General features: G+C 45.3%; 1 protein-coding gene across 6 annotated transcripts in view; it reads left to right on the top strand.

The window, feature by feature from the left end:
- LOC144508555 (peroxidasin homolog) overlaps positions 1-14,461 on the top strand; it is a 184,172-nt gene that overhangs the window by 85,403 nt on the left and 84,308 nt on the right. Inside the window, exon 1 of one of the 6 annotated variants that reach the window (XM_078236615.1) lies at positions 4,796-5,122. The exons of 2 other annotated variants lie outside the window; for them this stretch is intronic. Coding sequence is in view for 2 of the 4 variants with exons in the window: in XM_078236612.1 (XP_078092738.1) it covers positions 5,035-5,126 (92 nt within the window). In the remaining 2 variants the exon portion in view is untranslated. Of the gene's footprint in view, positions 1-4,795; positions 5,279-14,461 lie in introns of those variants that run through there. 3 more of the 6 variants (XM_078236612.1, XM_078236616.1, XM_078236613.1) reach the window with 3 other exon arrangements.

Genomic DNA, 14,461 nt, shown 5'->3' with positions numbered 1-14,461 from the left:
CTAAGGAAGGATGTGCTGGCCTTGGAAAGGGTCCAGAGGAGGTTCACAAGTTAAGGACTCTGGGTCTGTACTCATTGGAGTTTAGAAGGATAAGAGGGGACCTTATTGAAACTTACAGGATAATGCGAGGCCTGGATAGAGTGGACGTGGAGAGGATGTTTCCACTAGTCGAAAAAACTAGAACCAGAGGGCACAACCTCAGGCTGAAGGGACGATCTTTTAAAACAGAGAATGGTGAATCTGTGGAACTCTTTGCCGCAGAAGGCTGTGGAAGCCAGGTCATCGAGTGTCTTTAAGATAGAGATAGATAGGTTCTTGATTAATAAAGGGATCAGGGATTATGGGGAAAAGGCAGGAGAATGGGGATGAGAAAAATATCAGCCTTGATTGAATGGCGGAGCAGACTCGATGGGCCAAGTGGCCTAATTCTGCTCCTATGATTTATGGTCTTATGGAAGCAGAAACTGAAGCCAGCTTGGATGGGATGGAGTATTGATATGTGACTCAGGAATTTAGGTTATTTTTAAATGATGAAACGATGGATTTGGTGTTGCTGCCAAATCTGCTTTTCAAACCAGAGATGTGATCTTTCATTTGTGGAACTTTGTTGATAGACCAAGGGCAGCTCGGTGGCACAGTAGTTAGTACTGCTACCTCAGAGTGCCAGGGATCTGGGTTCGGTTCCCGGCTTGGGTCACTGTCTGTGTGGAGTCTGCACCTTCTCCCTGTGTCTGTGCGGGTTTCCTCCGGGTGCTCCGGTTTCCTCCCACAGTCCGAATGCCGTTCTGGTTGGCCATGCTAAATTCTCTCTTAGTGTACCCGAACAGGCGCCGGAGTGTGGCGACTAGGGGATTTATACAGTAGCTTCATTGCAGTGTTAATGTAAGCCTACTTGTGACACAAATAAACTTTTTAAAAAAGTGCTGAAGGTGGAGTGTTGCCACTGTGATGAGATTTTATTGAGTAATTATATTTCTTTGAGCAGTGAAGATACTTGCACTAACTTTCTTTTTCAACATTAAGGAAGGTAACATTTTATCAGTATTGGGGTTTTTTTTCCAATTTTTGTAAGACTAAGAAAAAGCACTGGTACCATTGAATAGTGATTGGTTTATCAATTGTTGAGACTTGATCATCAAATTTAAGTTAAAGAAAAACTATTTTCATAGAATCATAGATTCTTTGTAGATAATTTTAGAAAAAACTTTTATTGGAGAAACAATTTGGTGCCTTTTGTGAGAGTATGTAGTACTCCCGTCTATTGATCTTCAGCCTCTTATGACCTCATTCATGACCAAGAAGGTAGCTCTCCTGCTCCAAATCCAGATTAAATGATGATTTGATTGGATCAGGAATTGTGGAAGACTTGGGCATCAACTTGACTGAGTTCAAAGAACCTTTACCTCAGAATTAACAGGTTCTCAAACCAAAACTTCAGATCTAAACCCATCAATGCAGTACTTATCTGGAAGTCTTGCGGCGCGGTGGTAAGCGTCCTTGCTTCTGAGTTAGAAATTCCAGGTTCAAGTCCCATTCCAGGACTTGATGGCCAAGGAAAGTGTGTTCAGAATGCAGCTCAAGCAGGTTGAGTATCAACTTGTACATTTTCCAAACATAACGGCAATAACAGGCGGGAGAGTGGGAGAGATTCCTGATCTCCCATGTGTTGGAAAGAAATTGGAGCCTCTCTGATCAATATCCGCAGCTCCAGATTACAATGTTGCCACAGCAACTTGTATGCCTTCATGGGGGCTGGTTGGATAGCTGGTGTGGTAGATTGGTGCCAACAGCACTCGGTTCTGACTGGGCTAGATTCAGGACCTGCCTCCTTGCACTAACCATGGTGCAGATCATGGCAGTGTGGCTTGGGCCTGCCTTCAGGTGGAGAACTCCAGAAGGGAAAAAACTGTTATTGTGTCGGTTGGTATGTCTCCTCAAACTTTTGTATTTTTTTCTTGATGGAAGAAGGTGAAAGATGGTAGGTCCTGGGTGCATGGAGGTGTCTTTGATTATGCTGGCTGCTTTTCCAAGCAGTGGGGGGGTGTAGACAGAGTCAATGGATGGGAGGCTGGTTTGTGTGATGGACTGGGCTACATTCACAACCTTTAGTAGTTTTTTGTAGTCTTGGACAGAGCAGAGCCATACCAAGCTGTGATAACAACCAGAAAGAATGCTTTCTGCGGTGCACCTGTAAAAGTTGGTGAGAGTAGTAGCTGACATGCCAAATTTCCTTAGTCTTCTGAGAAAGTAGAAGCATTTGTGGGCTTTCTTAACTATAGCGTCAGCATGGAGGGATCAGGACAGGTTGTTGGTGATCTGGACACCTAGAAACTTGAAGCTCTCAACCATTTTCACTTTGTCCCCGTTGATGTAGACAGGGAAGTGTCCTCCTCTACACTTCCTGAAGTCGATGACAATCTCCTTCGTTTTGTTGACATTGAGGGAGAGATTGTTGTGGTTGCACCAGTTCACCAGATTCTCTACCTCTTTCCTGTACTCTGACTCATCGTTGTTTGAGATCCGACCCACTACGGTGGTGTCATCAGCAAACTTGAAAATCGAGTTGGAGGGGAATTTGGCCACACAGTCATAGGTATATGACGAATATAGTAAGAGGCTGAGGAGGCCTTGTGGGGCACTGGTGTTGAGGATGATCATGGAAGAGGTGTTGTTGCCTATCCTTACTGATTGTGGTCTGTGGGTTAGGAAGTCTAGGATCCAGTCACAGAGGGAGGAGCTGTGTCCCAGGTCATGGAGTTTGGAGATGAGTTTCGTAGGAATAATGGTGTTGAAGGCTGAGCTGTAGTCAATAAACAGGAGTCTGACATAGGTAGATTTGTTATCTAGGTGTTCCAAGGTTGAGTGCAGGATCAGGGAGATGGCGTCTGCTGCGGACCTGTTGCGGCAGTAGGTGAACTCTAGTGAATCTGGGAGGTCGGAATTGATTCGTACCATGACTAACTTTTTGAAGCACTTCATAATGATTGGATGTCAAAGCCACCGGACGATAGTCATTAAGGCACGCTGCCTGGCTTTTCTTTGGTACAGGGATGATGGTCGTCTTCTTGAAGCTGATAGGGACCTCAGATTGGTGAAAAGAGAGGTTAAAAATGTCTGCTAATACCCCCGCCAGCTGGTCTGTGCAGGATCTGAGTGCTTCTCTGGGTACCCCAAATGGGCCAGTCACTTTCCGTGGGTTAACTTTGAGAAGGCTGATCTGACGTCCGTGATGGTGACCTCGGATACAGGTTCGGCCGAGACTTCCGGGGTGGAGGGCGTGCTCTCACTGACCTCTTGCTCAAAACGGGCATATACTGCGTTGAGCTCAACAGAAAGGGGTACGTTGGTGCTAGCAATTCTACATGCCTTATCTAGTAGCCTGTTATGTCTTGCAGACCTTGCCATCGTCAGTGGGATTCTGTCTGGCTAGCCTGGGACTCTAGCTTGGTCCAATACTGTCTTTCGGCATCTTTGATGGATCTCTGTAGGTCATATCTGGAATTCTTGTATTGGTCAGGGTCACCTGACTTGAGCGCCTCAGACCTGGACAAGTTCCTGAGGGAATAAAAGTATTTGAATGTAATGGAAAAACCAAGCTTTCTTGAGGCAACGTAACATGGGAAATATTGGGAGATCCAGTTGAGGCTAAAAGAGGCTGAGAGTACCCAGGTGATGAGAGACTAAGGTATAAAAATTATTCTTTTTCTTCAAGTATAAATGAATATAGATTGAGAATTTACAAGCCAGATTTATAGAAGTGACTTGTGTAAGGGCAGGTCCTCTGCTCATTGCTTCACACCTCTTCAGTTGCTTGTAAAAACCTTACATTTTCAATACCAATGAGAATACCAATGGAGGGGGGTGGGGGGGGGGGGGGTGGTTTGCCTTCCTCATGTGAGCTTAAAGGAAACACAAGTGCCCTTCCTGAAGGATGCGCCACCTGTTTAGCAGCCATTTTCCCTCAAGGTTTAAGCCCTTCCTCCATCACCACTGAAAGTTTGCTAGTTTTATTGTTGGCTGTGGCTCTCAGCCCTGAACTTGAGACCTTACCTGGACCTGGAGCAACTCCCAAAGTGGCAGCATCGACCATCAGCTGAGGTTCAAATAACTTAGCTACCCTGAAACCTCATCAGTGGTTTACTTAATCTCTAACAGGGCGGTACTCCTTCCAGACCTACGTCAGTGCATCTGAAAAAACAAGTTATAAAAATCCTATCCACGGTGTCACAGTGGTTAGAACTGCTGCCTCAGACCTCCTGGGACCCGGGTTCGATCCCCGGCTCGGGTCACTGTCTGTGTGGAGTTTGCACATTCTCCTCGTGTCTGCGTGGATTTCCTCCGGGTGCTCAGGTTTCCTCCCACGGTCCAAAGATGTGCGAGTTAGTTTGATTGGCCATGTTAAATTGCCCTTTAGTGTCCCAGGATGCGTAGGTTAGAGGGATTAGCGAGGCAAATATGTAGGGTTATGGGGATAGGGCCTGGGTGGGATTGTTGTCAGTGTGGACTCGATGGGCCGAGTGGACTCTTTCTGCACTGTTAGGGTTTCTACGATTCTATGATTATCAGTTGCGCATTACAGAGGGTGTCATGTTTACCAGGCTTGTATCTCTGGTTTGTGGAGTTGGTAAATTGGGAACATTATCTGTGGGAATATTCTATTTAGATTGACAGGTTAAGTCATCAAAACATTTCCAAAAATAGGTATGATTTGCTTTTGCTATTTCAGTTAAGCTCTCCTCATGGTACTGTTGTTGGTTTATTAATGTCCTTCAGTCAAAAGAGTTTAAGTAAAAGAGCAGACCTGATGTGAACAGCCCAGAATTTAAAAAGATTTGAAAGCCCAACTCGGGTGGCCGGGCTTCTGGCTGCGCAGAGGGGGAGGGGGCTCTGATCTGGAGAAAAGGAACACAAAGATTTTTCTTTGATGGGGCCTCAACACGAGATTTACAGCATTCTCTTGTATCGCGGCCATGCTGCAACAAAGTGCACTGAACAGCATCGTGTAACAACGTAATTGAATAGTGCGTGTCCTTCATGGAGATAATCAAGTGGCTGATGGGCCTGAGAGCACAGGAGTGCCAGTTGCCTGGTTATGGGCCTGGGAGTGACAGTCTCTCAGTATGTGCGTACGTTTTTTAAAATTAATTTTTTAATAGGATGTGGGCGTCACTGGCTGGGTCAGCATTCACTGCCCTTCCCTAACTCTCCTCCATTTCAGAGGGCATTTGAGAGTCAACCGTACTGTTGTGGATCTGGAGTCACATGTAGGCCAGACCAGGTAAGGACGGCAGATTTCCCTCACGAAAGGACATGAGTGAAACAGATGGGGTTTTTTTTGCGACAATCGGCAATGGTTACATGGTCACCATTAGATTTTTATTTCCAGAATTTTATTGAATTCATTTTTCACCATCTGCCGTGGTGGGATTTGACCCCATGTCCCAGATCATGCCCGGGGGTCTCTGGATTACTAATCCAGTGACAATACCACTACACCACCGCCTCCCCAGAGTTGGCAACTGGCTTTTGCTGCAGGTCTGTATGTATTGGCCTGTCCCCTTCAGCTACTTCAGGTGGAGGCCTCCAGTGGCACTGCCAGTTTCTACGCGGTCATGTGATCCATCTGAAGGAGCAGCAGGGACTTTGCCACTCACAAAAGGAACATTTTAAGAGAGAAATCCTGAGATTTCAGGTTCCAGTCCAACCCGAGAAAGAATGGCCAAGAATTAGCAAATGATCTGAGTAGCTGAAGATGTGAAATTTTAGGAATGATTAAGGATGGGCTGACATAAGAGAAATGCCACCCCAGAATGCTGTGTCTTTCAACACAAAGATGAACTGTGCCTGGAGGACAGACTGTTATTCAAAGGAGATTGAATCATTTCACCACCGTGAGAGAGGATTTGAAGTGTAAAGTTTATGTTGTGGACAAAGAGAAGTGATTTACGGTCCGTAAGTAAACAGTTTTGGGTCCCATATCTAAGGAAGGATGTGCTGGCCTTGGAGGCGGTCCAGAGGAGGTTCACAAGAATGATGCCTGGAATGAAGGGCTTGTCATATGAGGTTACGATCACGAGGGGTCACGGGCTCAAGCTGAGAGGGGCGAAGTATAACTCAGACATCAGAGGGACGTTTTTTACACAGAGGGTGGTGGGGGCCTGGAATGCGCTGCCAAGTAGGGTGGTGGAGGCAGGCACGCTGACATCGTTTAAGACTTACCTGGATAGTCACATGAGCAGCCTGGGAATGGAGGGATACAAACGATTGGTCTAGTTGGACCAAGGAGCGGCACAGGCTTGGAGGGCCGAAGGGCCTGTTTCCTGTGCTGTACTGTTCTTTGTTCTTTGTTCTTTGTTGAGGACTCTGGGTCTGTACTCGTTGGAGTTTAGAAGGATGAGGGGGGATCTTATTGAAACTTACAGGATACTGCGAGGCCCGGATAGAGTGGATGTGGAGAGGATGTTTCCACTAGTCAGAAAAACTGGAACCAGAGGGCGCAACCTCCAGCTAAAGGGATGATCCTTTAAAACAGTGATGAGGAGGAATTTCTTCAGCCAGAGAGTGGTGAATCTGTGGAACTCTTTGCTGCAGAAGGCTGTGGAGGCCAGGCCATTGAGTGTCTTTAAGACAGAGATAGATAGGTTCTTGATTAATAAGGGGATCAGAGGTTATGGGGAAGAGGCAGGAGAATGTGGATGAGAAAAATATCAGCCATGCTTGAATGGCAGAGCAGACTCGATGGGCTGAGTGGCCTAATTCTGCTCCTATGTCTTATGGTTTTATGGTAAATGAAAACACAGATATGCACATCTAGATATGATACACAGGAGAAATTGGAGAAATGTTGAATGAGAATTTTTTTTAAAAAATGCGTGTTGGCAGGCTGCCATTGTTTGATAAACATCAAACTGAGGTCCTGTCGACCTTCTCAAGTGGAACATAAAAGATCCCACAGTTATTATTCAAAAGTTATTATTCAAAGATGAGTAGGAGAGCACTCTCTGGGTCCAGGCCAACACTTATTCCTCAGAGAACATCTAAACCCGAGGATCTGAACATTTGTAATGTTTCTGGGAGCTTGCTGTGTACAAATTGGCTGCTACATTTTCTACAGCAGTGACTGCACTTTAAGTACCTCACTGGCTCCAGCATGCCTCGGGCATCCTAAGGTTGTGACAGGTGCCGGTAGATCTCGTTTAGCAGATAAATCGCTTATTTTTTTCTCATGATCTACCCAACTGGCCCGTAAAGAGGACTGCAACAGGGAAGGTGTTGTTCTTCAAAGAAAGTGGGACCAGAAGCCAGAAAGAAATAATCTTCGACATTTAAAAAGGAGACTTCCATGAGGGACGTTAGCACAAATAATGCCCAGCGCAGGAATACGATCTAGCGGGAATGAATCATAGATTCCTTACAGTGCATAAGGCCCATTGTGTCTGCACCAACTCTGACCAAGACTGTCCCAGATTGACTGTCTCTTTCTTCACTTCTATTTCTACTGGAAATCTCAAAAATTGCACTGTTCCCATTTCCATTTATGATTGTCACATATATTGGTATACAGTGAAAAGTATAGCTTCTTGCATGCTGTACAGGAAAAACATGCCATTCATAGAGTACATAGGGGAGAAGGAAAAGAATAGGGTGCAGAATATAGTGTTGCAGTTACAGGTAGGGTGAAGAGAAAGATCAGATTAGACCGTTTAAAAGACTTAGAATTCAGTTTTCGAAGCTGTTGGGTCCATTCATTCATTTGAAGAGACGAGGGGACAGCACTAGTACGAGTTTTAAAATGATTTTCTTTTATTGAACAGAATGTAAAAAGATTAACATGACTGAAGCAAAGAAACAAACTTGGAGACTGGCTTCTCTGCCAGGCTCTGAACTGAACTTAAACACAAAACTGAACTGAACTTTAACACGCACACTGAAGTCAAAAATATATTTCAACCCTTATCTCGCTGTTGGAAGTGTTTTCACATGCTGTCTCCGTCTAGAAAAACAATCCTTGCAGCTGCTGTTGTTTGCATTGTGTACCCTTCAGGAATGCAGTAATTTTTTAGCTAACCCATCATGCCTTCTGATTCTACATGCAGTCAAGTCAGCCACAACTGTTCAGCTTAGCAGAGTTAGGTAACCCCTACAGTTTATTATTTAAATGTAATTGTGCATAAGCAGAAATGTCTTAAAATGAAGTTGTGGTGAACCATCGTTGGTTCCCACTGTGGGATTGTTCTAATGTTGTTGTTGGGCTAGGGTGTTCCCACTGTGGGATTGTTCTAATGTTGTTGTTGGGCTCGGGTGGGATTAATACACCTGTGGTTGTTACTGTTGTGGCACATCCCAGTCGGGCTCCGCCTCCTGGGAGAGGTATAAGACCCCCTGCTCGGGCGGGACCTCGTCAGTCTGGGATAGTGTGTTTACGTTCTATTAGTTCCATTGTTAGACAATAAAAGCCTTCTGTTACCGAAGCTTCGTGCCTCGTGTTCAATTGACGCGCATCAGAAGTCTTTGCATTGACTGAAGCAAACAGGGCTACGCAGACACACGATCCCTCAGAAGTGCATAAGGACGGCAGTAAAAGATTAAATTAAGAGATTATGCTGGGAACAGGTTGCAAGAAGTCTCCTTGCTCCTGCGCCATTTTTTTTTTGAGTGGGCAAGCAATCCCCTGCAGTCGTAATGAGGGATACATTGTGATTCTGAAAGTACTTGCTACTTACTGCCATGCTCTGCCTGAGGCTCTAAAGCTGCTATTTGCAGTTGGCACTCGCTGGAAACATCATTTACATCAACCAGTCTTCCATATATAAGTACTTCTCACAGGTCTGAACTGATGGAGGATAGCAAATACATCTGCTTCTATTTGATTAGTCATCAGCAACAGTAAATAAAACGAGTTGGCTGATCTTGTGCTTAACTGAGCAGAACACTGAGGAATTGTTTATCGTACAGAAATGTCCTGGCGGGTATTATAGTGTTTCTGATGAGTTCTGAAAATAAACTTTGCTGTTCTCCCTGCGTAAGTTTGTGGTGTATCTATTATAAGCTTGTGGTTGAGTTTCCAGGGATTCAGCGTACATGCTGTTCTTGAGTTTGTAAAACACCTTTTTGTGATATACAATGATGTTGGGTCTGAAAATCCAGGGGTCCTACTCGGGTGCAAGTGTCTGCCTGGCAGACCCAATTCAAAACTGCAGCGCGGGGTAGGGCTCCAAAGGATTTGGGTCAGGAATCCGGGAAATTCTGGTTTCCCCAAATGCCATAGAGCTTCGACTGCATGGCGTGCTTTTATTTTTTAAAAATCTGTCCGTAAACTAGTCTTTTTGACAGGCCTGGTTCCCTATTGAATGTTGCAAAGTTGGCTGTATCCAAAGGGCAAGTCTACAACAGGGGCAGAGGCGACTGGAGGTTCAGGGTATGGCACAGAGTAGCTTCTAAGGAGATGCAGAGTGCCTTATAGGGTTGAGGAGTGAACATGGTGGGGTCTGTTTGAGAGGAGGAAAGCAGGGTAGCTGGGGTGCCAGGACAGAGCCCTGTGCTCTTCTTGCCCCACAAGCAGTGCTGGAAAACGCAAACCTTTTCCACCATTTAGATGCCAAGATGACCAATCCCCAAGAAACCCGGCTAATCAGGGTTGAATTTAAAATGGAGGTAAAAATCTGAGGTATGCAGCCTCATTAAAATATTCAAATGATCAATGCACCACCTGGAGGTGAGTAGGTTGTCCAGTTTTTACCCGTCCATGGCATTCCTCCATCCTAATCCCTGCTCTGTTACAACTGGAAGTGGGCAGCTTGTGTTTAGATTTGAGTTATTTTACATCCCACCCATTTTTTGTGGTTAAAATACTCCTCAATCCTATAGATAGGATAGACCATTCATGCCTGGAAGATGGTTAGGAGGATCGGTCCAGGGCTATGCCATGAGATCCCCCTCATCGCCCACACCACCATGGTTCACCCTAAAGAAACCTTTATTAAAAAGAACTTATAGTCAAAGGGAAGCCATTTTCAACATGACGTCTAATATGCCCGCTTAAGGTTTAGACTTTTCACTAAGCTTGCAGTACCCTGCTGTGGCACTTAAAAGGGCATAGGAAGGGGAATTCCCAGAATAGCTTGTAAACCTGCCTCCTCCCATATCTCTCTCCCTCTCCTCTGGACATGTAAAAATAAAGTCGCCATAGTCCCAGATGATCATAGGCTGCACTCTCCTTTGAGAGGGAGAGCTGACTGATGGTGATTTAACCATGAGGACCTCAAGGGGCAAGGTTAAGAAGATGGGGCCTTCATGAGTAACTGCAGCTGGTACGGGAATTGAACCCGCACTGTTGGCATCGCTCTGCATCATGACCCAGTCATCCAGCAACTGAGCTAAACTGACTCCCATGGACAAGGTGGCACAGTGGTTAGCACTGCTGCCTCACAGCGCCATGGACACAGGTTCAATTCCGGCCCTGAGTGACTGTCTGTGTAGAGTTTGCACATTCTCCCCGTGTCTGCGTGGGTTTTCTCTGGGTGCTCTGGTTTCCTCCCACAGTCCAAAGATATGCGGGTTAGGTTGATTGACCATGCTCAATTGTCCCTCAGCGTCAGGGAGATTAGCAGGATAAATACGTGGGGTTACCGGGATAGGGCCTGGGTGGGATTGTTGTCGGTGCAGATTCGATGGGCCGAATGACATCTTTCTGCACTGTAGGGATTCTATGATTCAATGACATGTACCCGTGCAGTGAAAGAGTTTTGTTGACTCTAGCCCACAACATTCCCACCTCCATCCCAACATCCAGCTCCCCATTCCTTCCTCTCCCTCGAGCTAATTTAAAAAGATTTGATTTCTATCAGAGCTTCCTCCCTGGTGATTTTTTGACCTTCTGAAGATGGTGGTTGGGGAAAAAACAAGGCTGAATGCTAGTGAAACCTGACTCTGTATCAAATTCAAGTCTTTACCTGTGAAGACTCGCATTCCAATCATTCTTCACATTCCAATCTGTAATTACCTTGCAATTGTGTCTTTGCCAATATATGCTGTGTCTGTGAATCTACCTCCACTCACCTAATGAAGGAGCAGCGCTCCAAAAATTTGTGATTCCAAATAAGCCTGTTGGACTTTAACCTGGTATTGTGGAACTGCTTGCTGTACTACTGTTTGGTGTTAATGGATCCAAGATGATCCTCGTTTTAATCCAAAACCCAACCACAACAGAATCTGCAAGTCACCAATTGTTGCAGATGTTGGAGAATCCATTCAATGAACTGTCCACCTGGTCATTTTGTGAACTGGAGCTTCCTGAAGAGGAAGTGCTCAGTTATGAAGGAGATTCAGTAGTGTCTCCCCCTGATGTGGGGTTCTCTACCATATCTTGTCAGAAAGGCTTGTCCAATGTGCCTTCCCACACATTGGTATTAGATGAGTTGATTGTTAATTATTGGTCAGACTACATAGGATATGTATATGCAGAAATTGCACTCCAAAGCCTAAGCGAACTCCGATTTTGAATACTGTGGAGAATGCAGAAATGCAAAGTACCGCTCTGCTATCCCACGGTAGATGCTCTTGTCTTTGATTGCGCGGAGGGAATTTTCCCATTGCAGCCACAGCTTTAACCATAAATGCCCTGTGGTCAAGAGCTCAGAGTCCTTTGAAATGGATGCCATTTTCTACAGATTATCATCTTCTCCCACCATTGTTACTGACTGCTTCCAAATGTTTTCAGCTTGTATCGTTTGAGTGGTCATGAAAGTAAGTCACATGCTATTGCCTCCACTTCACTGGGAATAAATGAGCAGTGTGCTGTGTTTAATTCTGTGGTTCAGGAATGGCCAAATGCATTGCCACAAAAAGAAAACAGACGACCACAAAAGCAGCTGCAGAGCCAAGCCTTTGTGTGTTAAGTTGACATTCACACGACAGAAGCCAGTAAACTTATAAATTGTAAAAGAAACCCCTGCTTCAAGCTCCAGGATTTTTGTCATAAAAGAGTTTATGGAAGGTGTTATGATCCCATGGAAGAACCATAAACCTAAGTTACCAAATGATCCCCAAGTGCAGACATTACCTACAAAATTCCACGTTTTGTAACTTGCGGCACCTGAACCAACGCAAATTCGATGCGAGTCAACAGGCAAATGATATGGTAAATTTCACTTCAGATAGTCAACATAACAAAGCTACACAAGCGCCCACATCACTCCCTTCACGAATGTGGCATCTCGTGCATTCTCCCACTTTTGCCAACTCAAGTCACCGGCAGGAATACTCCAACTGAGGACCAAGGTGCAGGCACAAAGAGAAAACCGACAGAGACGGAATGAGGGACACAGAACTCTGAGGTTGAAGCCAGCAAACCTGTCTGTGAAAGGTATATGTGGCCAGAGTGAAAAGGAATTCATACACGTGCATCTTGTCCGTGTTGAGCCTTTGTCCCTGCATCTGTGTACTGATACCCATCTGCTCTCAGCTCTCTTTTGTGCCTGCCCACAAAAGGCTTCTGCAAATTAACTTCCTTCCAATTGGTACTGCTTCCAGGTCAAGGGTCATCAGGCCACGTGGAATACTATTTCTTAAAATCCAAGAAAATTACCATTGACCCCTTTACAATTGATGCAAACTCTTAACCAGTCCATCACAGGCATTTTTAAAACCATTAGATTCCACAGACATTTCAAGGAACTTACAAATTTTCCTTACTGTGCTGCTTCTGGGTCATTGGTCGTGGAGGTTAATAATATGCAAGTTTAATTATTTACTTTCTTTGAAAGCAGCAAATTATTAAAATCATGAGAATGCACACACTTCTTGTCCATCCTATTTCAGACATAGTACAGTGGCAATTGCTTGTATAGAAGAGCTCTACTATATCCGGAAACACTAGGACCACAATATGATAGTCTCCTAATTGAATTGCATCGAACTTGCACAGTGGTTAAGTGTTCACTTTGCATCCTTAAATATGTGTATGCACTATACTGTAGCAGCAGAAGGATCAATTGCATTTTACATGTCCTTATAAAGCAGTATATCCTCTGACTACGGAGAGTCATAGAATCCCTGCAGGACAGGAGGAGGCCATTTGGCCTATCGAGCCTGCACTGACAACATTCCAACCCAGGCCCTTCCCCGTAACCTATTTACCGTGCTAGCCCCCCTGACACGAAGGGGAAATTTTGCATGGCTGATTAACCAGACACACACATCTTTGGAGTGTGGGAGGAAACCAGAGCACCCAGAGGAAACCCACGCAGACACGGGGACAATGTGCAAACTTTACACAGACAGTGACCCGAGGGTGGAAATGCTGCTAACCCCTGTGCCACCATGCCACCCATCAATAGTAGAACAATACATTCCACAGTTCTCAAGGGAAGAGGTGAAAAATATCCTCTTCTCAAAAATATATCACAACAATATTCCAAATTCCAAGTCCTATACAAGTGTTAATCCCATTCATTCATAACTTGTCAGAACTGAATCAGTCCATGTCCACATACAGCAAATCTGGACAACATTCAGGCTTGGACTGATAAATAGCAAGTAACTTTTGCATCAGGTGATGAACATCTCCAAGAAGACAGAGTCTAACCATCTCCCCTTGACGCAGTGGGATTACAATTGCTGCATCCCCTATCTTGAACATCCTGGAGGTCACGACTGGCCAAAATCTGAACTGCACCAGCCACATAAATATTGTGGCTAAGCAGATCAGAGACTGGGAATTTGGCAAGGAGTAATGCACCTCCTGACTCCCCAAGCCTTGTCCACCATTCGCAAAGCACCAGTAAGGAGTGTGATGGAAAACGCTACACCTGTTTGGATTGGTGCAGATCCAATGACACTCTTTAAGCTCAACACCATGCAGGATAAAGCAACCTGCTGGATTGCCACTCCCAATCCACTAACTTCAACATTCATTCTCTCCATTACCAGTGCCTCTGGCAGCAGTGTGTACCATCTACAAGACGCACAGCAGCAACTCACCAAGGCTCCTTTGACAACACCTTACAAACTCTCAACCACGACCACCTAGAAGGACAAAGGCATCACATGCATTGGAGTGCCATCACCTGTACATTCCCCTCCAAGTTGCTCACCATCCTGGACTGGAAAAATATCGCCTTTCCTTCACCACCACTGGGTGAAAATCCTGGAATTCCCTCCCTAACAGCAGAGAAGCCTGGGCCTATTAACCTAGAAAGAATCCCTACAGTGCAGAAGGAGGCCATTTGAATAAAGAACAAAGAAAATTACAGCACAGGAACAGGCCCTTTGGCCCTCCAAGCCTGCACCGACCATGCTGCCCGACTGAACTAAAACCCCCTACCCTTCTGGGGGCCATATCCCTCCATTCCTCATCCTATTCATGTATTTGTCAAGACGCCCTTAAAAGTCACTATCGTATCTGCTTCCACTACCTTCCCCAGCAGCGAGTTCCAGGCACCCACCACCCTCTGTGTAAAAA

This window comes from Mustelus asterias, chromosome 20 (assembly GCF_964213995.1).
Source record: "Mustelus asterias chromosome 20, sMusAst1.hap1.1, whole genome shotgun sequence".
In the NCBI taxonomy this organism is placed as follows: domain Eukaryota; kingdom Metazoa; phylum Chordata; class Chondrichthyes; order Carcharhiniformes; family Triakidae; genus Mustelus; species Mustelus asterias.
Note: the sequence above shows the minus strand (reverse complement) of the source record. Positions and strands in the feature narration are given on the sequence as shown.